At 30.8% G+C, this 24,936-nt stretch overlaps 8 protein-coding genes across 16 annotated transcripts; 2 read left to right on the forward strand and 6 right to left on the reverse strand.

The window, feature by feature from the left end:
* Positions 1-7: 7 nt before the first annotated feature.
* On the reverse strand, positions 8-3,711 carry LOC122575453 (NHL repeat-containing protein 2). The gene is made up of 9 exons (XM_043744402.1): positions 3,540-3,711; positions 2,472-2,638; positions 2,221-2,380; positions 1,726-2,141; positions 1,423-1,652; positions 1,114-1,339; positions 811-1,008; positions 624-737; positions 8-548 (listed from the first exon to the last, which is right to left on the reverse strand). The coding sequence occupies exons 1-9, from the start codon at positions 3,709-3,711 to the stop codon at positions 141-143; spliced, it is 2,091 nt and encodes a 696-aa protein (XP_043600337.1). The 3' UTR covers positions 8-140.
* LOC122575509 (DNA repair protein SWI5 homolog) lies at positions 2,823-3,533 on the reverse strand. Its single transcript, XM_043744541.1, has 2 exons — positions 3,377-3,533; positions 2,823-3,228 (listed from the first exon to the last, which is right to left on the reverse strand). Exon 2 carries the CDS (start codon positions 3,192-3,194, stop codon positions 2,847-2,849), a length of 348 nt encoding a protein of 115 aa, XP_043600476.1. The 5' UTR covers positions 3,195-3,228; positions 3,377-3,533; the 3' UTR covers positions 2,823-2,846.
* LOC122575504 (HIG1 domain family member 2A, mitochondrial) lies at positions 3,705-4,842 on the forward strand. Of its 6 annotated transcripts, none has more exons than XM_043744532.1 (4): positions 3,705-3,843; positions 4,171-4,308; positions 4,395-4,553; positions 4,652-4,687. In XM_043744532.1, the coding sequence occupies exons 1-4, from the start codon at positions 3,822-3,824 to the stop codon at positions 4,675-4,677; spliced, it is 345 nt and encodes a 114-aa protein (XP_043600467.1). In that variant the 5' UTR covers positions 3,705-3,821; the 3' UTR covers positions 4,678-4,687. The 6 variants fall into 6 exon arrangements, with proteins under 6 accessions (XP_043600467.1, XP_043600470.1, XP_043600469.1 ...); XM_043744535.1 differs by having other exon boundaries at positions 3,760-3,843; positions 4,143-4,308; XM_043744533.1 differs by lacking the exon at positions 3,705-3,843 and adding an exon at positions 3,859-3,997 and having other exon boundaries at positions 4,143-4,308.
* A 110-nt stretch (positions 4,843-4,952) lies between these two features.
* Positions 4,953-7,417, reverse strand: LOC122575471 (rhotekin-2-like). The gene is made up of 4 exons (XM_043744475.1): positions 7,252-7,417; positions 6,251-6,441; positions 5,472-6,168; positions 4,953-5,393 (listed from the first exon to the last, which is right to left on the reverse strand). The coding sequence occupies exons 1-4, from the start codon at positions 7,396-7,398 to the stop codon at positions 5,061-5,063; spliced, it is 1,368 nt and encodes a 455-aa protein (XP_043600410.1). The 5' UTR covers positions 7,399-7,417; the 3' UTR covers positions 4,953-5,060.
* A 174-nt stretch (positions 7,418-7,591) lies between these two features.
* LOC122575484 (26S proteasome non-ATPase regulatory subunit 4) lies at positions 7,592-9,804 on the reverse strand. Its single transcript, XM_043744492.1, has 6 exons — positions 9,594-9,804; positions 9,022-9,162; positions 8,831-8,942; positions 8,377-8,751; positions 8,009-8,297; positions 7,592-7,928 (listed from the first exon to the last, which is right to left on the reverse strand). Exons 1-6 carry the CDS (start codon positions 9,617-9,619, stop codon positions 7,705-7,707), a joined length of 1,167 nt encoding a protein of 388 aa, XP_043600427.1. The 5' UTR covers positions 9,620-9,804; the 3' UTR covers positions 7,592-7,704.
* A 137-nt stretch (positions 9,805-9,941) lies between these two features.
* Positions 9,942-12,520, reverse strand: LOC122575487. The gene is made up of 3 exons (XM_043744498.1): positions 12,381-12,520; positions 11,568-11,770; positions 9,942-11,209 (listed from the first exon to the last, which is right to left on the reverse strand). Exons 2-3 carry the CDS (start codon positions 11,721-11,723, stop codon positions 10,412-10,414), a joined length of 954 nt encoding a protein of 317 aa, XP_043600433.1. The 5' UTR covers positions 11,724-11,770; positions 12,381-12,520; the 3' UTR covers positions 9,942-10,411.
* On the forward strand, positions 12,487-15,956 carry LOC122575489 (protein FMC1 homolog). Of its 3 annotated transcripts, none has more exons than XM_043744500.1 (4): positions 12,487-12,620; positions 14,229-14,458; positions 14,537-15,231; positions 15,517-15,598. In XM_043744500.1, exons 2-4 carry the CDS (start codon positions 14,313-14,315, stop codon positions 15,537-15,539), a joined length of 864 nt encoding a protein of 287 aa, XP_043600435.1. In that variant the 5' UTR covers positions 12,487-12,620; positions 14,229-14,312; the 3' UTR covers positions 15,540-15,598. The 3 variants fall into 3 exon arrangements, with proteins under 3 accessions (XP_043600435.1, XP_043600436.1, XP_043600437.1); XM_043744501.1 differs by lacking the exon at positions 12,487-12,620 and adding an exon at positions 12,759-12,841; XM_043744502.1 differs by lacking the exon at positions 12,487-12,620 and adding an exon at positions 14,060-14,228 and having other exon boundaries at positions 14,324-14,458; positions 14,537-14,561; positions 15,517-15,956.
* Positions 15,881-23,992, reverse strand: LOC122575479 (short/branched chain specific acyl-CoA dehydrogenase, mitochondrial). 2 transcript variants are annotated; one of them, XM_043744483.1, is made up of 9 exons: positions 22,312-23,992; positions 18,239-18,353; positions 17,980-18,080; positions 17,578-17,784; positions 17,296-17,466; positions 16,755-16,880; positions 16,481-16,663; positions 16,269-16,404; positions 15,881-16,174 (listed from the first exon to the last, which is right to left on the reverse strand). In XM_043744483.1, exons 1-9 carry the CDS (start codon positions 22,378-22,380, stop codon positions 15,999-16,001), a joined length of 1,284 nt encoding a protein of 427 aa, XP_043600418.1. In that variant the 5' UTR covers positions 22,381-23,992; the 3' UTR covers positions 15,881-15,998. The 2 variants fall into 2 exon arrangements, with proteins under 2 accessions (XP_043600418.1, XP_043600419.1); XM_043744484.1 differs by lacking the exon at positions 22,312-23,992 and adding an exon at positions 18,798-19,193.
* Positions 23,993-24,936: the final 944 nt, after the last annotated feature.

Consider the following 24,936-nt stretch of genomic DNA (forward strand, 5'->3'; position numbering starts at 1 on the left):
CTCTATCTTGGGCTTGTAAATAAACGTTTGTACCTTTTTATTTCTGCGACGAACATGCACAGTTAAATTACAACATATGATTAATCATTTTATACTTGATATTCGGTAAAAAAAGAGAAATGAAAATAAAAATGTATTTACTATTTAACAACAACCTTTCTTTTTTCTGTTACAATAGTGGAAGCATCTGGTACTTGATGTATATGGTACACTATTAACAATTTTTTTGATATACACTCGGTACTTTTACAGGCAACTATATCCAAAATTACACGCACCTCGTGTGTTCCATTTCCTTTGAAAAATCTTAAAGATACTGGATTTGAAAGTTCTCCACAATTTTCCACACCTACCCATCCAGAACTATTCGTTGTCAAATTTATAGCCCACTTCTGTGGTGCATCCGGATTTAACTTTAAATCACGGTCGGAAAAATTTATACTGAACAAGACGTTTAATTTACCGCCTGTTTCGCTGATGGTAGTATCGAAGAAATAAACATTCTTGTAATTATTGTCAGTTTCGATTATTGGAACATTTATCGGCAACTAAAACGTAATGAATAAACTTATTCATTCAGTTTTATTTTTAACATCTGTGCTCTAAAATGTGTAATAATTTACCGTAGTAATGTTTCCCTTTTCCGTATCGATCATTTTCACAGCGTGATTATTAGTGTCAGCTATGTATAAGAAACCTTTTTCTGGACTTATGGCAATACCGCTAGGTTCATCGAACTATAAATTATAAAGAATGCATAAATACATGATTAAATTGATAACTATAAAACTTATTTTATAGACAACATACAAAAAAGTTCTCATTTGGTATTCCATAACCATATATGGTTTTACATTGCTTAGTGATTACATTGATTATCTTGATTTTATGATTGTAAGTGTCTGTTACATAAATAATGTTTTCTTTCGGATGCCATGCTACACCCAAAGGATGTTGAAGCTTTACCGCATAGTTTACACCGTCTAAGTCTCCATAATCATGCAGATCCTGTGATATCATGATTATCAATATTATAGTTATTATTCGATTAATTAAGAAGAATTTTCGCTTATCGGAAATCGTTGAAATTAATTCGTATGCATTCAAACATACCAATGGATTTCTACTTCCACCACAAATGGCGAGAACATGTCCATTTTGTAAATTTATGCTCCTAATAGTACTGCTTTCACTGTCGGCAAAAACGGCAATCTTTAGTTCTTCGGCAATAGTTATACCAGACGGTTGCGCTAAACCAGCCGAGTAAGGATACGTATTGTTGCGATTTTCCTCCGTGCCACTTCCTACTATCGCCAGACAAGTACCCTCTTTGTATCCTCTAGACAAATTTACGAGCAAAATATATGAATCTCATTGATGAAAAAAGAACTTTCATACATATTAAAATAATTTTGATGTTACTTATTTTTCCACCAAATAGTATCTTCCAAGAAGAGTGCCCAAATCTGATGATTACCAGCCATTGCAATTAACAATACAGGTATGATATTGTTACCATTCTCGTGTTTATAAACAGCCAAATCCCATGGTGAAGATAAAACTTGATCTTTACCGATTTTACCTCCGACGTAATCGTGACCTTTAATACCGGTACCAGCAATGGTAATCACTATTTTTCTTATCAAGTCTATCTAAAAAAAAATATTAATTATACGTACATCGTGTCGAAAAGACAATTTCACATTTGATAGTTTAAAGTACTACCTTTCTAATTGCGTGATTTTTAGTGTCGGCTACGTAAATCAAATTGTCTAACGTAGACACTCCCTGAGGTGCATTAAACTTTGCAGTTTCAAAATTTCCATCTTTAAAATCCGGATTAGGACCACCAATAATGTGTTGCACATTTCCTGTAGTATCCGTTACTAAAATTCTGTTGTGGCCTGTATCAGCAATAACCAAACTTTCTCCTTCCCCATTTTGAAGGATTTCCAACTTACTTGGAAACAAAATGTTTCCATTTCCAACAGGCAATAAGTGTTGTGCCAATTGCAAAGGAATATCATTTGTATGAATTTTATTTAATGATCTAAAATAAGTTAATGCTACGCCTACATGTATTATCAATTCATCTCTGTGTCCTTCTCCTACAAAAACTGCAAGTAATTCACCAGTAGGACCTAGTAGGGGAATAAGTTGTTTATTTGATGTGTCTCCGAAGATAATTGTCACCTATAGATGTAAATATATGATCGTTACCTAACATTATTAATGTTGGCCAACATACGATTCCTAAGTAATGCCACATTGACATTGTAGTGTCATTTACAACTGGATGTTTTATATTATACCTCTGTACTGCTGACAATAATTTTCTTGAATTTTTTTCGTTTGAAAATTTTGCACTGTGTACTCCAACCTGTAGGAAAATAATGGTATTATGTTGTTTGGCTATTAATCTTATGTAATTAATTGTTACATATTTTATAGTATATCTTGTATATACTAACAATAACAAGGCCATCCTGAATTGAAAACAGTTTCTCAAGAACATCTAAATCTGATAAAACGTGCATACAATTGATGCAACAATATGTAAAGAAATCCAAAATAACTATTTTTCCTTTAAGATGTTGATATATAGATAATCCTTCTGCGACATTGAACCATTCCAAACCTAGCATATTTAAACAAGAAACTTGTTTGGAAATTTTATTACAAAATTACTATAACAATATTAATATACAAAATTAATATAACAAATGACAAATATTAAATTTTAAGTATAAAAAAAAATCATATAAAGAAATCATATATAAAAGGGTGGGTAACAGAAAAAAAATAGTGTAGGTACATATATGTCATATATGAGAAAATGTGAATTTTTAATCTTCTTCCAGCGATAAATCATATTGTTTATACAGATTCCTAATCGTAGTTTTATTTGCTACAGCTATTGCACCTAGAACCATTTGAGTTACATCTTTAATATCATTGTATTTATGTAATAAATCCATAGTTTCTTGAGTTGAACGAAATTCTGTCTCTTCCATCCTCAAATTGGACAATTCTTGATCAAGCATTTTTTCGTATTCTACGAGCTTGAAGTATTCGCGTATCTCCTCTTCCGTAAGCAAAATGTTCTCATTATTCGAATGTAATGACTGATTCGATCTTGGCGTATTTACCCCCCTAATATTCTTCATACTTTGTTCATTGGATTTCTTAAACATTTCACTTACAACTCTCACGTACAATACTCTTTGCCTGACGAAAACCAAAGTTATATAAAATCTTTACGATATGGGAATTTCAAAATCGATAAATAAGTTAATATGACTAAATAAAATACATATTCAAATTAGCTAAGTATAAGGTATTAGTATAAGGATCTTATATGCATATACAGAATTACCTTCAAAGTTTAGAAACTACAGATCACAAATAACGAACATCGTAATCAAGTCTCATAAATTGAATAAGCTTAATACAACTAATATTCGAATATAATACACATATCACAAGAAATGTTCACTTTATACAACATCGAGTAATAAAATAGACGTGAAATCATTAACCTGGTTGAAAATCGGTGATCCGCGCTTCCTTCTTTGAAAACGCTTTGATATGCCGTAATACCAATTCCTCTTTTCTGTTAATCGACAATTCTAAACTTTGACTTTTGGCGATTTCCATACCAATTTCTATCAATTCTTCTATTGTGTCCTGCACATTCATATTTTGTTCCATGTTTCGACTTCCGTTATTAAAATAAATTCAACAATTTAAAATATCATGGAATAGCACAAACAATAGTGAAAAAGAAGTGGCACGTTATAAATAGTAGGGACAACATATTGATGGAGGGGATTCCAAACCCATGTAAGTAATTACATACGCATATTACAGATAAGAAATTGGCTAGGCAAAGGAATGCAGGTCTGATTGGTTATTTCTATGAACACGCATTTTATAAACTCGCCTTACAGCAGTATAGTACTACCACATTTAATTAGAAAATTGTATAAATTAATAGGTAAAGCATGTATTTAAAGCTATATAGTTTAAAATAACGTATACAATAAAGTTTGTCAGTTACATAAAATATATTCTTCTGTTTGCGAGTGAAGTTCGATCTTGACATTTGTCCTTTATATACTAAATTAATTGATTCTTTGCAGTTTATCACATAATAAAAAATGCTGGCAGGTACAACAAAAGATCAAGAAACGTTAGATGAATTAGAATGGATTCAAGTAGTACGTACTGAGCTGAATGAAAATGATAATGTCAAAGAGCCGAAAGGAGCAATACAAAAATTCAAAGAGAATCCTTTAGTACCTATAGGTAACTATAACCTCCAAACATGTAACTTCATTATTTGATTTATATATTTACAATTTAAAAATTTTATGTCAAATATCTTATTTCAGGTGCTACGGCAACTGTAGCTGCTCTGAGTTATGGCTTGTACAATACTTTTATAGGAAATAGTCAAATGGCGCAATATATGATGCGTAGTCGAGTTGCAGCACAAGCTTTCACTATTATAGCCATGGTTGGTGGACTCGTAGTTATGGGAAAAAAAACAAGTACTGATGTATAATTATTAAACAAAGATTTATTTAATAGTAATCATGTAAAAACTGTAGTAGTCAATTATAGTCAACTGCATTTTTTATTTCATCAGGAAAGCATAACATGAAAGTTTTATGAACTATTGAAATTGTTTAAAAATTATTCTTTATTGTTAGGAGTTAACAATCCAATATTATGAATGATTTTATTAAGTTCATTTACACAAATGTCAAATGACAAATCTTTTTGAAGAAATGCCTATAAGATTTTAATGAAATGAATAATGGTATGAGAGTATACCATCATCATTGATGCATTACTATAATATTTAAAGAGAAATTTAGGTGATATATTTAAAATACCTATTCTCGAAAAAATGCATAGGTAAGTCAGTTCTAAAAATAAAATTGGCATTTCTATATATTAAAATTTTTACAATTTTTATTCTTATATTATTCACAGGTTTTAATAACTATAATTTTTATTATTTAGCAAATATTAATATACTTGAAATAAAACTTTTATGTAGAGCAAAGTATGTTTTCTTCCCTGCAAATATTATCTGTTAAAGAAGTTTCGTCATAAAGAGATCGGTGTCGTCTGTTCCTTCCATTAAAAGTATTCATTATATTTATATTTTCATTCGAATACTCGGAATGTGGAATTTGTTGAACTGTTATCGCTGCATGTTTCCATCTGACATATTCTTTAATGCATGTTTCCAATTTTTCAAACCATTCTTGAACATCTTCGTTTGAATATAATTCTATAACATCACGTATCTCGTTACCATTTAGGTGATTGATCATACGTAATTGATTTTTCGTTGATTTCGATCGGCGGACAATAGTTTCCTGAAATATAACAATATTATAATCATATTCAATATCGATAGAAAATTAAAAAAAATATAATCCAAAGTTTCATTTTACCTTGTTTACACAAATCGTATACGTAGGTTTTTCTAATTTTTCCAAACATTTCTTCGATTTCCAAACTTCAATCTGAAAACTTCGTAATCGTATCCAGCATCGTCGATTATTTATAATTGCGAATCCAGCACAAACTTCCTTATCGATGTAATACGGTTGAATAGCTAAACGACAGCAAAAATGTCCGAAAAGCGGCAATGCACTAGCTTTACTACCAAAATTGTTTAATATTAGATCATGTGAACGTATATTCTCATTGGTATCGTTAAGGGTCATCTTTGCGTAAGCCAGTAACTCAAACTGTGGTGCTTTATTAGACTCATTTTCATTTCGTAGAGCGGCTGCAAACTTTCGACCTACTGTTTTCGAAATTGAAGAATGAATAGTTCTTCTGATCTTTCTCGGCGTGCTGGCAATACTAAGGTCCTCTTGCAAAATATGACTATAAACTTCTAAAGATAATTCAAATTCAGCTGATACGTTATTGAATAATAAAACGTCAGGAAAGCTAATATCCGTTTGCTTTCTATCGATTGGAAAAAGTAAACTCGTGTCCTGAACTTCTGCGCCAATTCGAACTATACAAAAAATCGCGAATCTTCGATAATCTCCACGGTTTTTAAAGTAATCAGAATCTCTCCACATCAAAGGAAATCTAAGATCCGAGATAGATAATTTGCCCTTGCTATCTGAATTGCTGAAACATACAAAGTTAAATAGTATTATACATATTTCCGTGTATTCCTATTTACAACATATTTTTATAAACAGAGCAGTACCCTGTTTTCAACGACGCATCTTTTCCTCGGTTTTCTAACTCAACCATATAGGCGGACATTCGTTTGTTAGAAGTAAATAAAGCACGTGCAGCCTCCAAACTTTGTGCAGGATGCCGCGCAGCAGCCAACAATCTGGAAGAGCCTTCTTTTATTTTAGTTTCCAATTTAATTTTTTGCTCCAAATCATATTCCTAAAATGGAAAACATTATATTTTTATAACGATTTCTATTATTAAAATAACTATGCCTCGTGAAAACTTTTTGATGTTACTTTATTTCGTAAATTATCTCTTTTATTTATGCATACATGAGAATATATAAATACTAGTACATGGTAGTAAAGAATACTAATATCTAAATATTATCTACGTATCTTTAAAAAATTCTAATCTCAATAAATTATTATACAAGACATGAAACAAAAGATTAGTTTTCAAAATTTCTCCATTCGTCAACCTTATTTCAAGGTAACATTTAAAATAACAATTACGCTAAAATTAAAACGCGCGTTATAGATTATTTAACGTGACAATTGCTAATTATGAACGACTATAATTTAAAAACTGCAACATTCTTTTTGTTGACAATAGAAATATAAATTATTTGTATTTGTATTAAATACCTTCGAAAACAAATAAATAAATAAGAAAGAATTCTATTTATTAAAAATGCTATAATTAAATATTTAAATATATCTTTAAAAAATTGACTATGTAGAAAATTGAATACATATCTTATTTTAATTTAGATTTTATACATATACATTTAGTCCTTTAACGGCTCTTTCAAATGTCAAACATAACCTATGCTTTCTTAACGATAATTAACAATTTCAAAATAATATTTAACAAATGTCAATAATATAGCCTGTTTCAAAACATTAAGATGAATGAAAGCAATTTCTACTTTTTAATAATAAAATCTTGATAAAATAGAAAATATTATAAGACATAACGTATAGTAAATAATAAAATTCTATAGATAATCGAATATTTACTCACAGCTACATTTTTACAATTTCGAATACTTTCTCGTCTGCGAACTCGTGCTTGAAAATCACTTAACGAACGCAAATAATTATTTTCCTTGTTTAAACTGTCAGTTAGTGGAACGCGTAGAGAGCCAATACTTTTTCTACGTGGCGCCATTTTGAAGGTTCATTACTTTTTTTTTGTCAGCGGTTTCAAATGACCATGGTTTCAGAGTCTCTCGGCTATTGCAAAAATATGTAAAGGAAAGATATAGGGAAGGGAAAATTCAGAAAAAATTATTGCGCACAAAAAATCATTTGACCAAACTATAAAAATGTTCAGTATAAGGTATAAAAAATGTTAAATAAACTTGTGGAAAATCTGAAACTTATATTTGGTATATATGTAGATATTCACATTCGAACAGCAATTAATATAAAGTAAGGGTATTTGTAATGATGTAGAATAATGAGCATAATTTTTTTATTTTTTATCCTTGTCCTTGTCTTTGTCCTTCTCTTTCTCTCTTTCCTTATCTTTATCTTTGTTCTGTTGAAGAGACCCAACAGCTTGGCGGACGGCTTCCGAATGAGGATCAACACCTGGTAAATTTTCCAAAACTGATTGTAAAAATGCTGGATCAGACATAACAGCAGCATAATCCTCTTCAACTTCCATTGCTTCCTCTTTGAGAGATTCAAGTTCTTCTATAAAACAAAATAGATAATAATAATGTGCACACATGTGTACGTAGATATAAATAGTTATATAAGGATAATTTTCGTACGTTGATCTTGCATGGACATCTGCATTGCAAAAGCAATTTGTTCCTCTTCGGTCATACGTGCAAAATCCGGTGCATTTATGTTAGCAGGAGTAGCAGTATTGTCAGCAGTTGAAGACGAAGTTTCTGCACCCTCGAGTGACATAGCGAGTGCGCGCTTTAACATTGCCTCTTCGTTATGTACTTCTTTAATCGTTTCTGGCGGTTTATTTGTAGCCGCTTCATTAGCTTGTGCGCGTCGCGCTTCATCCTCTTGACGCTGGCGTTGTTCTTCCATTGAAACACGCAATGCCTATATACATAGGATAAAGATGATAAATAAAACAAAGAGTGGGAGTTTTATTAAGGAGCACAGTTGCAAAATAACAAACCAATGCCAATTCTGGATCTTCATTTGGATCAACACCAAACTCATAAGCAGATCCTCCCATGCCTGTGCCACCCATTCCATCTTCTCCTTGAATTATAGGAGAAGAAATCAATGCATCAGACAAATGTGGCCCAGGTGGAACTGTGACCAAATGGCTCCCTGTTCCATCCTTTCCATTCAGAGCATTGATGAAAGCTGTCAGCACTTCATTATTAATGCTTTCTTCACCAAAACTAATCACATCCACATTAACTTTTTCCTTTTTTAATCTTTTCGCTAATTTCACAAGTTCTTTCTCATCAATTTCTATGGGACTACCAATGAAGGCCACAATACGCATTTTATGATTTTTACCTTGACGATGTTTCAGTGCCAACTGTTGATTTATTTTTGTTCACAGACATTACAATTATAAACTTTGTACAACATAACATAAGGATAATTAATATACTCACATGTGCAATTCGGATTCCTGTTATTAGACATAGATTACCATTTGGTTGAACTTGATGGAGTTTCGATAAAATCCTGCCCACATCGCTAGTAAGTGTAGCTAACACTTCAACACTGTTTAGAAGAATAAAGTTTAAATGAAAAAATAACAAATATTTTATACCACTGGTATATAGGATATGATTTAACATACTTAGCTAGTGTTATCAAGCCAACATTGTTTTCAGGATTCGAGCGCGTTTTTGAATGGCAAACCAAATTAACAGCATCCTGTTGTGCTTGCAGTCGTGTCGGTAAAAAATCTCCATTTCTCATATAATCGCTGTTGTCGACACTATAAGTATTCCAAAATGTGTGAACGAAATGATAAACGTTTCGTGAACAGATTTAAAGGAAACTATTTTATCTTAGTCACATAACCTGTACTCGATTGATTTATACAAAACGAAATATTTATATCGCAATTTACTTATCGCTTATTATATTTGTAATTGCAAATATCTCATTTGCAATTAAATTTAAAATTAAATTTTACTTTCGCTAGATTTAATTCAAGAAGGAAAAGTTAATCGTGAATATACTATGAAGTATTTCAACTTTGCACTGTCACTCATCCTATCGTTTACAAATTGCCAAAATAGTTGCCGTTAGAAAGCGTAGAAATATAATGATATGAAATTCAGTGAAAATTAAGAAGATAAATTAAGAACGGAAAAAATGTAACGCCTCTTGCAAGCTTACAACGAATAAATATCAAAAGCTTACCATATCATCGTACTTTCCAGTACCATCTTGGTTCGAATTACTAAATCGTTTCATTCCATTTCGTTCCGTTCTGTCATATTTACAGATAATTTTCTGTCCCGATCCATTTCATTCCGTTCCGTTCCGTTTCGTTTTACCTTTTTGATTTACTTGATTGTATGTTTTACGAAAAGTTTCAGATATTAATGTATTCAAAATAAATATAGTTAATCAATAATCATTGGCTGAAATGGAGAAAAATGATATTATGGGAAGGAGGAAAAAATAATATTGCGTGTACATATTAAAAATTATGTCGTACATACATATATATATATATATGTATGTATCTATGTATGTATGTATGTATGTATGTATATATATATATATAGTTTTCAATTAAATACAAATTACAAGATAAAATTATTTGTTTACGCTTAGATTAAAGACTTTTACCGCCTTTTGAGGCAATAAAATAAAACGGATAATGAAAAATCCTGAAGATGAAAAATATAGAAATGGAGAACGGACTTGATGGAAAATATAATATACACTTCCGCTCAAAGGTCTTAGGACATATATTTATACATTTTTAACAAAACTTCAGTATTCAGTGTAGATTATATGCATCTTTAAAGCTTGTTAATACAGTAACACTTTATGCATAAATTACTTTCTTTGTCCTATAAACTATGCGTTTAAATTATTTCTTTATATCTTTTAACGATTATTTAATATTTTCTAATTTTAAAGTAAATATAACTGTCTTGAGACTTTCGAGCGGAGATGCATCAAGAGCGAATTAAAAAGGAAGCAAATGAAACAACGAATATAAGAAATTAAGGAGAAAAGGAATCGATGGTTGCGTCCAGTTGAAGTGTCGAGTATCTCGGTGTTTCATCCATTAGTGTTGCTTCTTCGTAAGTTGGCGGTTGATCATTATAACACCTTGATTTTAACATCTGTCTGTTTCGCCTTCTATTGTTAAAAGTACGAATAATAACTATAAGCGGTCCTATAAGTAACATAACAACGCCGATCACAAGCATGGTTATAGCAATAGCCGTCCCGACTCGATTTACCGGGCGGCGTCGCGATTTTGTTTCATTCTTGTTCTTTTCTATACTTTCGTCGGATATTTTATTATGTTCATGCTCGAAGAAATTGCTTTCAGTCAATTTGATCAAATTAGTCGTACCAAAGTCTTTCGATTCAAACGAGGCGCTTGGCGTGCTATTATTTATTACAGCGTCTTCTGTCTCGTAAGGATTTTTATTGGAAGTAAGTGGTAAAATAACGTTCACTTTGTGATTTACTTTTTCTACTTCATTTCTGTTGTTTGAATAAATAGTCGAAGTTTGAGTCGAATGTACGTCTCTAGCATCTTGTTTACGATGAATCGTCGTACGTCTTTTGATTGTTGATATCGTTCTAGATATTCCGCTGCCGATACTATCCGTTTTATCGGAAGCAAATAATTCGCGGGCCCACTGTTCATCTGATGTAGTATCACCAGAATGATCAACAGCGATGTCTTCCCGCTGAGTTCCGATTTGAAATTTTACAATTTTAAAACGATTTTCTGTGACATTCGATTCTCGAAACAATTCACCTTTGTTCCATCTCGAGAATTTTTCCTGTGAAAATAGTATCCTCGAATGTTTCCTCAGTTTTCTTATTTAAAAATATGTACAAAATCTCAAGAAATATAAATGATATGTGTATACTAATTAAATATTGAAACATGCAAATTTTTTTATATATAGTTCGATAATTTTCTATCATTGGAAATGCGATTGATTATCATTCAAGTATTAACTAAAAATCAATTTTAACTAAATATCAACTAAAAATGCTATTAAGTATTTACTTCAATTAAAAAAAGATAATTGCGTATTTATTTACAAAAGTAATATTTATCAAAACATTAATAATCGAATTATTTGGCGTAAAATATAGCATTGTATATTTTTATAATCGATTAGAATATCGAACCTGCATGTTAATTGTATCATTTCGTGCTTTCGTCTTTTCACATAGCGAAATTACACCTTTTTGTAGAAATATGAATCCAATTATACTCCAGATAGTCAGCTGAAAGATGATTGTCAATTTTGTAGCCCATTTATTCATTTCTATATTTGAAGGCATCTTTAAAAAAAATGTCTCCCGTAGATATCGTATGGCCCCGCTTGCGCCTGAATCATTAAATAAAAAGTCAATAAGGTGACACATACTATGATAGAAGGAAATAATAAAATTATCTCACTATTGTTAACTTTTTATAACATGAACTTCACATTTTTTCATGATTTAAATAAAGATAACTTATATTTGGTGTTTATAAGTCACTAAATGTTTAGATTCTGAAGGGATCTCTAAGATGTCTTCAAGAGAGAAATAACATTTTTAATATATTTGTAATCGTATCGTTGCCAACATTTAGAATGATTTTAGATGAATAATAAATAAACGATTTTTAAATAATAATCGAATAAGAATTTCATTAATACTGCAAATAAATTGAAAAATCCTACTTAAATGGCGGGTGAAGTTATTTTAGTACCGTTATACAGAGTCGTTATTATATCCAACAAATATGGCAACACATAGTAGATAATTTAGTTATAAATACGTAATGAAAAGAAAAGAACAGCTGTATTGATAACATTTAATTTTCTTGTAGTTCTATGTTATTAATAGAAAAATTGACTAATAAGAATGTTTTTTCACCATTCTCCCTCTATTACGGTGCGCATATTCGTTGTTGGTTTGTTGGACGTGATCAGTCCGATAGCTTTTTTTTACCTTTACGTATCGCGTTTCTTCTCCTATAAGGCACTGTATTAAAACGCTGTTGATAAAAGTTGATCGGCACGAATACATTACGATAGATTCCTTATATATCCGTGTCGATTTATACCGATCGGTCATAACTGTGGCTGCACACTCGTTTAATTGCTTGCTCTAGCCATCAGATCGGCTAATCGTTCGATCAATTTGTCATCAAGGAGCAATGCATTCGTCATACGCTATACCACAGACAAGGTATAGGATAGACCTATCACTTTACAAGACTTTGTGTCCCATACTGAAGTACCGATTGTGCAAAAAATTAGAGCTTTTCTTGTGCCCTCTATGATTGAAAGCGTTGAGTTCTGGAATTACATAACATGTATATGTATTCATTGTTAGCAATTGTCATTGTTAGCTATCAGTTTTTGCAAAGTCAACAAATTAAAAGGATTTTGTATAACAATGTGATTCTGGTATCAAAATATACATGTTTATAAAAAAAGCGAAGTAAAATGAAAAATCATTAAGAAATTATTTAGAACTTTGAAATAATTACTATTTTATTCAGAATTTTAGATTATATCCAAAAATCGGAATATTTAACATTATAATTATACATTTATATATACATATAATTTATACATTTATATATACAATAATATATAACATATCTAAAGTGTAGCATTCAATATAATATTTAGTGAGTAGAAGAAATCTTTGGTTAAGTTCCATGTCTTCAATTGTGTTTATAAGGATATGATTCTTCCATTATCTACAACACAATTAAATTTTTTTTTACTTTTATATCCACTGTATCATTGGATCATCGTTTTAATTTTGATATTAAAAGATAGATTCGTACACATTTTCTCAAGTTTTCTATCTCATTCCAAATCCCTTCATAAAAGTTTAAATTTGAATATCATTGTGACTTGTAAAATTTCACAATAATAATATTAGTTTAATCGTACAAGATGACCGTGAGATTTCGTAATTCGTTTATCGTGGAAATTTACATGTTATTGAAAGTTTGATTAGATACTTGGCTCTGAGTGAAAGGAAAATTATTCATTAAATTCGAAATTGATAAGCGAAATTGCAGCACATCATTCTGCTGTCCAAATTTATGTAAATGTTATATACCGCTATGATGCAGTATACACGAAATGGTATATTGTCATAAAGTGCTAATTTATCATTGTGCATACATTATCTTTCAAAAATATACAAACACTTGCTTATTTTTGATAAGATGTATTTTAATTGCAGACGTAAATCTTTATAACTATGTACGTATAGTATTATATGTATATATTATATGATGATGTGATTAAATCTTTTTGGAAACCAGTATGTAATAGTAAAGCGAGCGTTTTTAATTATTGAACCTTCTAGAGGTATTTTGTTATCTGACAAACTATTTATTTTCAGATTTTCAAATTTCTAAAAATTATGAGTTATCTAAACAAATTTTTCTAATAGAAAAATTTCAGACATTGACACAAGCATTGGTATAAAGCGGTAGAAAAGGCAAAAGTAAAGAATCTGTGTTTTAGCAATATTATATATCACAATTTTATATATATTTTAAAAATATTATAGCTGATTATGGTTATTGATAAAGCAAAATTCGCTCCATCTAATAATAAAGTGACGCCATCTATGTAACATAAGTAGCATATAAGGTTATCTGTCGAAAGAAATTCTGAAACTTGTCATTTTCATCATTCATTATTTTTAATTAATATAACTACTTGTTTTTATTGGATATTTTCACCTGCCTCAAACTACGAAATCGTGACAATGTTGTGAAACAGCTTTTATGGCAATTTCAAGTTATAAAATAGGTGAATTTTTTAGGTAAGCAATAAAATGATCAAGTATAAAAACAAATCATCTGCCGTTTTGTAACTATGAACATATATATATGTATACACATATAAAATGCGAGACAGTGGGGAATTTAAACTCGTAACTCGTCGAAAGAAACGTATACCTCGTGTTCGAAATATATGCCATACGAGCACAATTTTAACCACTAACGATGACGATGATGGTAATCTGAACATTAATTACGAAACACTGTTTGGGTAAGGATCTTTTACATACGCGATTCTCGAAGGTGTGTATACAAATTTTGTTAACAACAATTCTATAATAATTTTCAGAAAGCTACTAGAGGCTGAAGTTGAAGTAAAAAATTCATCATTTGCTGACAATGTTTTTCATTACTTAAAAGATTCTTTAACTGCTTTAAATAGCAGTGGCATTTGTGATATATTGTGCTATGGTTTGGGCCATTTTTCTACTCACAGATCCTCTAAATATCAATTGGCATTACTCTTATCTTTGAAAAAACATTATAACCCTCAAATTTATGTCTATGACCCAGTTTTTTCTTCTGAAGAAATCAAGTTTCTGAAACAGCTTGATTTTAATGTTATAACAATTAATGAAGAATGCAAACGCATTATAGGTGATAATGTTACATTGGTATATATGCCACACTGTTCAGTACATTTAATCAACAATTTCCTTTATGCAAATTGGTGTAAAAACTTAAATAAGTGCATCCTCTTGACAAATAGTTTTTCAATAGTTGCTGATGACTTGAGAAAAACAAATAAGTCTAGTCCTATTGATTATGTCTTTCGTATTCGACCATACGTTACAGAAATTGCTTTACGAAATGATTTCATATATGAAGAAGTATTCAATGACTTAAGTATTCATACATTTCTTGAACAAAATATTAATGCAATTCCTGAGAGTTTTTGGAGTACACGAGAAAAACCTTGCTATCAAGATATAGATATTGATTATTTGACTGCTAAGCAAACTAAGGAAATAGATGCTAAGAATTGTAATTATGTCTTTTAAATGTATTATTAAGTAACTCTGATATTTTTTAATATTGCTAATTTAAGTTATTGAGATATATATATATATCTGTGTGTGTATTGATATATCATGTGCAAAGCAATTTAAGTAGTAAAGTAATTATTACATTTATTTCATAAGATTTTATAAAATTGTATAAATTAATACCATTATGATGCAAGAAAAAGTTAAAAGTAAATTAAACAGATTAAAAATTTAAAACAGATATTAATATTTGTTAACAAATAACTTTTTCTGTCTGTTATAGGTAACAAGCAAGATGAAACCTAATATCAAGTTGCTTCGTACACTTATACAAGAAATTCGACGAACTTCATCTCAACAAAAATCAGAAAATAATATGACGCAATACATTTTGGAGCAAGCACGATCCCATCGAGAAACGTCTGAAGTTTTGTGCAAAGCACGAGAAGAGCTAAAAAATTTAGCAGAAACATATCTTTGTTACCTAAACTCTCAACGAGTATGCAAAGAAATTCAAATCCGATATGCTGGTAAAGGAGAACGAAGTATCAAAGAAACCGCAGATCTCGTCGGATTTAAATTACCTCATGATCCGAAATGAATTCAATGGGAGTTAGTTTTGATTAAAATAATATAAATTTATCAATAAAATATTTATTATTATTAATGGAATATAAAAGAAGATAATTGTAAAAAATATCCATTATAATTATAAAAAATAAAGTATACAATTTTGATTTAAAAGACGAATATAACTACATATTTTCACGAATATTGTTGACGGATGCATTTGGCTATGGTTGATAATTGCATATTACTAGTGCCTTCGTAAATAGTCCCAATTTTCGAATCTCTAAAATACTTTTCTTGAGGAAAATCTGTTGTGAATCCTACTCCACCCATAAAGTCGATGCATTTTGCGGTAACATGTAAAGCCGTTTCTGCATTGAAAAAAGATATATAATAAATTTTACGATCAATATTTTAATATTTTACGATTGCCGTTAAAAAAACTAGAAAGAGAACATTAATTACCGGAAGCAACCAGTTTTGCCATGGCAGCCTCTTTTATTACATCTCTTTTGGCATCGACTAATCTGGCCGCATTGTAAACCAGTAACCTGGCACATTCAAGTTCAGTGGCCACTTGAGCAATTTGATGTTGCATAGACTACACACAGAAATTATACAATCTAAGTCTCAGTTTTGATATTCATTATATTAGAAATAATTTATCTATCTTATACTTGAAATGAGAATATGTCTTTTCCAAATTGTTTCCTTTCTAATGTGTATGGTATAGTAGCATCGAAGCAGCCTTGTGCTATACCAATCATTTGAGCTCCAATACCAATTCGTCCTTCATTTAAAAATTTTGCAGCGTATTTGTACCCTCGTCCAAGTTCTCCTAAGATATTTTCCTCGGGAACCTTAATTCAGGAGAGAACCAAACATTAAAAAAGTGAGCATCTACGAGCAATATTCGAACTATTTTTACATTCAAAAAATCATTTCATTTACTCTGACGTTGTCGAAGTGAATCATACATGTACCCGATGCTTTAATTCCTAGCTTATCTTCAGGTTTTGCGATTGTTAATCCAGGTGTATCTCGTTCTACAAAAAATGTTGTAATGCCACGGTATCCCTATTTAAAAGATTTTTTATTATTACTTGATTTAATATTACTTATTCCCTTACAAGAAAATTGTATTTTTAAAAATAAGTGATTGTGATAGAAAATTCTATAATAAACTCGTAAAATCGGTCAGAGGCCAGAGTTGAAAGTTCGAGCATTTGGAAGAATGTATTTGACAAAAATCTGAGAAGATAAAGATAGCATGAAGTATACCATAGTCTGATTCAATCTATTAAAAATTGGTAAACAACGTTAAATACTATATGCGATTTTATTAAGTATCAATCAAAACGATAATTCATATTGCAGGATCAAACAATATGAGTCGAGTCCGTATCGCTTCTTTTCTTCTATCTTTTCTTCCTCTGTGTTCACGATTCTAAATTACAAACATAATTTAATAGAATAAGAATATTAAACTTACGGCAGAAGGATTTGCATTTGCGAAAACAAGAAACAAACCCGCAATATCAGAATTTGAAATCCACATTTTTGTTCCGTTTATAACATAATCAGATCCATCCTTTTTTGCTTCGGTTTTCAAAGAAAAGGCATCTGATCCTGAACCAGGCTCCGTAAGACAAAAACTTCCCGCCTAGAAAATGTAAAAGATGAAAAACATTTTTGTTGTTTGAAATCATTTATAAGATGCTATCAGTTTATTGCGATTTGTTATTTAACTACTTTATTTAATTTGTTTACTTACGTGTTCTTGTGCTAATCTCGGCAGATATTTTGCTTTCTGTTCCTCCGTGCCGACTTTCACAATTAACGAGTTCACTAAAGTATTGTGAATATCGACCAGAGCTGCCACAGCTCCACAAACTTTGCCAACTTCTTCAACAGTTAAAACCGTTGTCATAAAGTTACACCCAGAACCATTGTATTTCTCCGGTACTTGGATGCCCATTAACTATCAATAGATTGATTAAATGTGTGTTATATTATGTGTTAGTAAAAAAATACGAATAAAAGTTTGAGCGAATAAATGTCTCGGGTTAATTATTAATTGATAGTAGTTGATTCGAAAATTAATATATTATATTATATTATATTATATTAATATATATGTATATTAATTCACTACAGAGATAGATAAAAAACTTACACCATTTTCGAAAAGTGTTCGTACTACAGCATCGTCTATTTTTCCCTCTTTTTCCATTTTTCGCACAAGCGGAGCAATTTCCTCTTTAGCCAATTTAGCAACTAAGAAATTTTGCAAAAATTATATTTCGTACGTAAATATTTAAGAAGCATAATTTGTGATAATTAATCAAGTAAAAGATGAAGAAGCATATGGTATCTATGATTATATGAGTAATCTATGAAATGCGGAGAATATTCGATAATAACAATAATCTTACCACTTTCTTTCATCAAAAGTTCTTCTTCTGTAAATTGAGTTAAAGGACCGGGACAGTGATGTAATTGTGTTATACAAGTGGTCAGATGCCTATTGTTATACATTTTTCGTGATATCTGAAAATTGATTTCATCGAACCTCTTTTAATTTTGAATATGTATATATATATATTACAATACGAATATTTGAAATTACGTTTCCAAACTACTATAAGGTATATCTCTTTAAAAAAAAGGTGTTTGATTAAAATAAATGGAAATATCGATTCGAGAATTTGATTTGTAACGTTAAAATCTATAGCGTTCTAAAAAATGCAAAATATAGCGAAATAAGAAAGCATTAGGAACATCAATAAATGAAAATTTTCATTAAATAACAGGTTTTTTTCTTTAAAAGTTTTATTAAATTTCCAATTTTTACATGCCACGTCATCGAAATTACTTCTTTCTCTCGTTCTATATTTAAATTATCAAAATTGTTAGTTAAAAATTACATAGTCATTAGTTAGGAACGCATGATAGATCCACAAATCTCTGAGAAACATACACGTACATACATACCTGCTTAATTGAAGATGTAAATAAATTCATATTTGGTTTAATATTTATTTTATAATACTCTAAAACACTCTTTAATAACAATTTGATTTCGATGATATTCACGAAAATTCCAGCTGGACACTGTGTATATGCGATGTATCACTGTTTTAGAAAATTTAGTAATTCAAATGAAAGAAAAGGAACGTAAATCAGTATGTTGTAGTTCGGATAGCAGATGAAGGACTGTATCATTGACTCGATTGTAACACTGTGCCTACGTATCTGTTACCACTTGTTCCTATACACAACACATAAACATGTTCCAAACAGGTTCTTATGTAACAGGAATAATAGGAAGAAATCCTTGTCCATTTTATCCAAATTTATGTTGAGTTTATCCAAAGAAATTTCAAAGGCATGACAATTACTACTTATATAGTTATGTTTTCTAAATCGAGGTTAAGTACATTATTGTCCTCCTATACTTTTGTTGTAGAATATAAAACATTGCCTGCTCATACATATTATATACGGGATGTCCCTGATATTTACTGTCACACATTGCTAGTACATTCTGAGACTAAGTTAAGATAAGAAAAAAGTATCATATAATGTACAGCATTGGAAACATCGATAAGAAGTTACAACAACGAAAAAAGAACCGACATACAAAATGAGCTGTAACGAATGTGTGTTACTTCGGTATAAGGAATGAATAAATCAAGGATATTCACATCTAGTAATAGTCAGAAGATCTCATAAAATTTTTACAACTTATTGTTCATTATTTCTATTAATAAAAGATTGCGATAATTGAATTTATTACTCAACTGAAGATATTGTTTATTACTCGTCGGAGTTATGTAAAATGTATTAGAATCGTTTAACATGAAACTTTTATATTATATATCAATGTTTCCATACCTTTTTAATATCGCATGCGAAAATGTTTGAAAATTTAATATGAAATTGAATCTAAAAGATAAAGAAAATATGGAAAGAAAGATGGGAATCATATATGAAAATACTAAATTTCTGTTTAACGATGATTCTCGTTAAATCGAGATATGGGATCATATCCTGTTTTTATCGATGTACTTTAACATTTTAGCTCACAATGAATATTATTCAGTTTATGGTTGAATCATATATGTAAACTCTTGTATATGGTTCGACAGGGTACTCTACAAATCTCACAAAAATATTTAATAAAAAATGTCACTTGCAATTAGTTTAGTTGTTAATTAGCTAGATCTATTTCTTTTTAAAACAACCAACAAGCTTTAAACATTCGTAATCGTTGGTAAGCTTGTTTGTCTGTTTAAAATTATCAGTTTGTTGATCGTCAAACAACGTAGGAAATTACGTTTTCTGAACTACGCAAGAATATCGCTTATACATCGTGGTACATAATAAACAAGAGAGTAGTTCTACGTGAAAAAGTATGTAAATAAAAAAATATAATATTAAATTTCTTTAATGTTGGAATTATGTAATAAAACTAAGTATGCACTGTTTGCTTAAATGAATCGCTTCTGATTCGTTACAAAAAAAGATACAGTAAGCAACAAGAGATCTAGCTTCTATTTGTTAATAACATTTTGTTAAATATTTTTCTTTAAAGAAGCTATGCAATTATATCATCAATTAAATAGTGTTCCTTGTCAGTATTATTTAACCCGCCGTTTGGTGAAGATAAGCGCTCGAGCGATGCTCAAACCAGTTACGGCCAGTGACACTTGACTTGACTATCATTCTGAGTGGGGAGTAATGCTATAGGCTCGTATAGCTTAAACTATAAACTGACTATATGTATAATATAGTACCTTTAAAGACATGCGATCCGTTCTACGGTACTACTACATTGCCCGTTATATTACTACGAAACCCGGTTTACTGCCTGCCGATTTGTTTATGCTCGGACCGCTTTAATCCAGCTATTCTATGTTAATCACCGATAATACAAATATTACGAATCATATTAACATATTAAACATTCATTGATAAAATTAATTTCATTTTATTTTATTGTAACTATTTCAAATTAGTAACTTATTAGTAGCAATAGGTACTTTTTTTGTGAAGCGCGTTGTTTAAAATTTTCAAAGCACGCAATCCAAATCGAACGATGTATATCGAAGGTGTACACATATATATGTATATTTGCATTGATAGAATGTGAGGAAAGAGAAATGAATTGAATAGATAAGTGAATGGATAAACACATACATATATGAGAAGTATATGTTGCATTAAAATTAAGATATAAAACGATATATTATTCGATATAACTATTCTTATGTAGAATTATGTAGGGAAGGAAATATTAACTTGTAATGACAATATTTCAATCTGCATTGTCAATTTATTAATAAATAACAAAGATTCTACTTTTTCTTGTTTAAAGTATTTTATATTGCCGCAGCAAAAAAATATTATCGATTAATCGTAACATATCGACTTTCGATGATTTTTGGTACATACGTATTGTACGTAATATTTCATTGGTTGTACAAAACTCGAACGTTTTGATTGGACGGTAACTTGAAAGGCAGCCAATCAGACGGTACATTTTCGAGAAGCGATTTCTCATTGGGTCGCTTTCAGATCAGTTGCGCAGCAGTATTGTGCGCACGATCCGCGTGCCCATTGTACAATTAATTGGAGGAAAAAAGCAGGAATGCGGAGCAGTGTAGAGACGAAGACGAAATATTCACACTTGATAACCAAGTTTTAATACATCGTTTAGGAGAATCGTACACAATCAAAAGGGGGTCAAGTATGAGTATTCTGACTGACATAGATACATGTTATATAATATAAATAAATTATAAAAGCATAGGTTAAAAAGTAGAGCTGGTTGGAAAAGTAAATACAGAAGGAGAAAAGGAGATATAAAGCTCGAAGTGGTTGTAACGAAAGTGGTGAACAGAAGATAGAGGTGGAAGTGGAAGTGGTGGTGGTAGGAATAGTAGTGGTGGTAGTAGGAGCGAAGCTACTAGGAGGTGGAGGAGGAGGCTTGGGGAAGGTTCGCCAGCCGCCGGAAGAGCATCGACGGCGACGGGGGCGGGGAAGCTGTCCACCGAACGGAACGACCGCTCGGTGATACGAACAGCGAGTCGAACGGTTCCCCAAACGAATACGGATATATCGATCATTGACGATAGTTGCCGATTTTGCGCTAGGTAAGTCACTACTTCACTAACTAATAGTAAAAAATATCATTGTAAATATGAATCGGTCGGAAAGTTCCAGCACTCTGTACGAGAGAACGTGGTTCGAAATAATTGACAAGAATGACGTAGCGTAAGGGGTGTGTCGTACCGTGCCGAGTTGTGTAGAGTCGAGTCGAGTCGATTGAGCGGCAATCTTGGATATTTTTTTCTACATTTGTAGACACTTTTCGACAACGCATTGTCTCACAATTTCGTTAGTCGTGTTTCTCATCGGTTTAAGAATATTCGGTAAAAGTACGTCGATAATTACTGTCAAGATACTCGCTGTCATAATTGCGCCATTGAAACCCATTACTCACCATTGCTGTATCGCCATTTGCATTGTTAAACCATTGACCTTCTTTTATTTCTATATTCGTGTTAAACATACAGTTTTTATGAAAATTTAACCTTAAACGCGATTACAATTTGCTACTCCATTCTTTCACTTAACATAATGTTTCACAGCATTGCGTAAACTATGACCGGCGGGAACCATTCAGATGAAACTAAAAACTATATTCATTTCAGGTTTTTATTTCGTGAATTTAAAAGTTGATATTATTTTAGTGTTCTATATGGAGGTTGTCTCTACAATGATAAATAAGTGTGTCATTATTTGAACAGCAGGCGAGACTCAGTTTCCTTTCGTTATTCTCTACGTGTATTTAATCAATTGGTTACACTGCTCCGCCTAGTAGTGTCAGGACAAAAAAGCTCGACAAGGTGTAACCAGTGTACAAGTTGATTCTCTTTTATGCTATTAAATTTACTTCTGAATGTCGCGGGCACGCACGGTTGTGTACACGAAATTGCTCGCGTTTGTTTGTAGAGGACTAAATTGACATACATGTAGTGGTCATTTGGGCGTATTCATACGAATAACCATACGCTGAGTTCGTCTCAACGTCCTTATGATCGAATTCGTAAATGGTGAGAAAATAACAATGCAACGGGGATATTCTCGCGTAGGCAAGTGTCTTAAACAAAAATCTTAAATCATCACCAATTTTACCGTGAGAAGTATTATTTAACACGTAGGTCCAATAGGTTGCTGCATAATCGTTGACGTCTTTTTTTTTTGTGTTACAAACTCCAGACCGCCCGCGCGCAATCTATCGTCGCTTGGAAATAAACTTGCTGCTCTCGAGTTTCGATTCTATAGTAGACACGCTCACCTGTACGTTCGCTAGTGTGTTGATTTATCCCTTCAGTTTTTTTCAACTTTTGATTGATTTAAATGCATTTCACTTGAATTTACCTGTAATTATAATTTGCCGTTCTTCTGAATCTTATTACATATTTTTGAACAGTATTACTATTCGAAATATTATTTCATTAAAAATAATGTTATTATTAATAATGGAAAACGAATTTAAGTAAAACGTATATAATAACAAATGGTTCGTTATTTCGTTAGAAGATCTGTTCTACGAATGTACTATATTGACGTAGACTACAACGATCGTGCCTTTCATTATGCCCGGGCAAACGTAGTATCGCCCAACGAGCACCGATAGTAAGCTTTACGTTTTAAGTTATGACATCATCGCGTCGAGAAACAGCGGACGCGTCGCATTAAGTATCTCGCGCGCAATACGCGCATTCAGTTCACTATCTCGATAGTTCAATACATTATCTACGTTTTTCATCCTAATTGGCTCTTTTCCACGAAATACTAACAGGTCTCGTAACTTGTTTGACCAGTTTTTATATTTTTCTCAAAAAACATATATTTAAACAGGCGTATAAATTTAATAATTATTCTTATGAAATATATGAGAAAGCGAAAAATTGATATCGTCATAATACAGATAAATGATAGCAAGGTAATGTCGATTAACCGTGAATGGCTAGAATTCAATTGGACGTTCGTTGACGAACGTTAATTGAAGGAATGACATTACTTGGTCATAATGAATTATGTACGTACGTAAGATAAAGAAGTTGTTTAAAATAAGAAACCTTTTTAGGTTTTTTCTTTCCGCTAATTAAATATTCAGATAAAATAATTTAATAAATTTATATCTTATATAAATATCTTATATTATATTATATCTTTTATCTGTTACATACTAATCGATAAAATTTAATGTAAAAGTTAACCAAGTTAGAATACATATGATACAAGAGAAAAATCATATTAATATTTAAAATATATAATAATGTAAATATGGATAGAACTTTGTAATAGTGATCGCTATTGTTATATCATATATATACTGTTTATAATTAATCTTGAAAGCAAATTTTATTGTTAAACGTATGAGAAATAAAATTTATATTATTATATATCTCAAATATTGGTATAACAATATAACAATTTGCTTTTTATAAAATAATACAATGACTTTAATATTAAACAACGTGCATTATTCGATCAATAACTTAAACTGCAGTACTTTTTATTTGTTTCAACGTGGCATATAGTTACAGAATTTTGTTCGTATTTTTAAAATAGGTAGTATTATTTTTTAAAAATGTAGAAATAATAAATTATAATTACGTTTACCGAAATTAAAAAGAAATGAGGATATTGTTAAATAAAATCCTTTTCTCCACCATTATGTGTACGATAACGTTTGGAACGAAATCGATAATGTGAGCGGTAAAAAAGCAGTTGAATAGAAAATCGCTCTAGACATAGTGGCAAAGATATTTCGTATGAGCAGTAAAAGAATTTGTAGAACGATCTCTGTAATTTGCCTGTTTAGAGTAGAATTTGCGGAAGTTGAGAATTTGGGTTAAGCATACGCTTCCGAATTATCAAGAGCCGTTAAACAAGGTTATTAGCGATACTCTAGTGTATGGTGCTTGACACATCTAACGATGAACAGGTGTAATACAAAATATACTTATTTTTTTACTGTGCAAATTAACTTAAATAATAATATACCGAAGCAACCTTTTCTGTTCTTTATAATTGTATTATAAATTCGTATTGT

The sequence above is a fragment of the Bombus pyrosoma genome, linkage group LG15 (assembly GCF_014825855.1).
Source record: "Bombus pyrosoma isolate SC7728 linkage group LG15, ASM1482585v1, whole genome shotgun sequence".
NCBI lineage: Eukaryota > Metazoa > Arthropoda > Insecta > Hymenoptera > Apidae > Bombus > Bombus pyrosoma.

Excerpts from the sequence above, each read along its gene's own strand:
- LOC122575484 (XM_043744492.1), bottom strand. The coding sequence starts at position 9,619 with ATGGTACTGGAAAGTACGATGATATG. Across the intron at positions 8,752-8,830 it reads CAGGAATCCGAATTGCACAT|TTGGCACTGAAACATCGTCA; the intron begins GTGAGTATATTA and ends ATAAATCAACAG. Across the intron at positions 7,929-8,008 it reads GATGTCCATGCAAGATCAAC|AAGAACTTGAATCTCTCAAA; the intron begins GTACGAAAATTA and ends TTTGTTTTATAG.
- LOC122575487 (XM_043744498.1), bottom strand. The coding sequence starts at position 11,723 with ATGCCTTCAAATATAGAAATGAATAAATGGGCTACAAAATTGACAATC. Across the intron at positions 11,210-11,567 it reads ATGATACAATTAACATGCAG|GAAAAATTCTCGAGATGGAA; the intron begins GTTCGATATTCT and ends CTATTTTCACAG.
- LOC122575479 (XM_043744483.1), bottom strand. The coding sequence starts at position 22,380 with ATGTTTAACACGAATATAGAAATAAAAGAAGGTCAATGGTTTAACAAT. Across the intron at positions 18,354-22,311 it reads CAAATGGCGATACAGCAATG|ATATCACGAAAAATGTATAA; the intron begins GTGAGTAATGGG and ends ATCAATTTTCAG. Across the intron at positions 17,467-17,577 it reads CGAGATTAGCACAAGAACAC|GCGGGAAGTTTTTGTCTTAC; the intron begins GTAAGTAAACAA and ends TACATTTTCTAG.
- LOC122575453 (XM_043744402.1), bottom strand. The coding sequence starts at position 3,711 with ATGGAACAAAATATGAATGTGCAGGACACAATAGAAGAATTGATAGAA. Across the intron at positions 2,639-3,539 it reads GATCACCGATTTTCAACCAG|GTTTGGAATGGTTCAATGTC; the intron begins GTTAATGATTTC and ends TAAATATGCTAG. Across the intron at positions 2,142-2,220 it reads GCCAACATTAATAATGTTAG|GTCCTACTGGTGAATTACTT; the intron begins GTAACGATCATA and ends TTCCCCTACTAG.
- LOC122575509 (XM_043744541.1), bottom strand. The coding sequence starts at position 3,194 with ATGTTTAAGAAATCCAATGAACAAAGTATGAAGAATATTAGGGGGGTA.
- LOC122575471 (XM_043744475.1), bottom strand. The coding sequence starts at position 7,398 with ATGGCGCCACGTAGAAAAAGTATTGGCTCTCTACGCGTTCCACTAACT. Across the intron at positions 6,442-7,251 it reads GAAATTGTAAAAATGTAGCT|GAATATGATTTGGAGCAAAA; the intron begins GTGAGTAAATAT and ends TTTCCATTTTAG. Across the intron at positions 6,169-6,250 it reads GATGCGTCGTTGAAAACAGG|CAATTCAGATAGCAAGGGCA; the intron begins GTACTGCTCTGT and ends TGTATGTTTCAG.
- LOC122575489 (XM_043744500.1), top strand. The coding sequence starts at position 14,313 with ATGCGAGACAGTGGGGAATTTAAACTCGTAACTCGTCGAAAGAAACGT. Across the intron at positions 14,459-14,536 it reads AATTACGAAACACTGTTTGG|AAAGCTACTAGAGGCTGAAG; the intron begins GTAAGGATCTTT and ends AATAATTTTCAG. Across the intron at positions 15,232-15,516 it reads GGAAATAGATGCTAAGAATT|GTAACAAGCAAGATGAAACC; the intron begins GTAATTATGTCT and ends TGTCTGTTATAG.
- LOC122575504 (XM_043744529.1), top strand. The coding sequence starts at position 3,919 with ATGAACACGCATTTTATAAACTCGCCTTACAGCAGTATAGTACTACCA. Across the intron at positions 3,998-4,170 it reads AAAATTGTATAAATTAATAG|GTACAACAAAAGATCAAGAA; the intron begins GTAAAGCATGTA and ends AAATGCTGGCAG. Across the intron at positions 4,554-4,651 it reads AGTTATGGGAAAAAAAACAA|GAAAGCATAACATGAAAGTT; the intron begins GTACTGATGTAT and ends TTATTTCATCAG.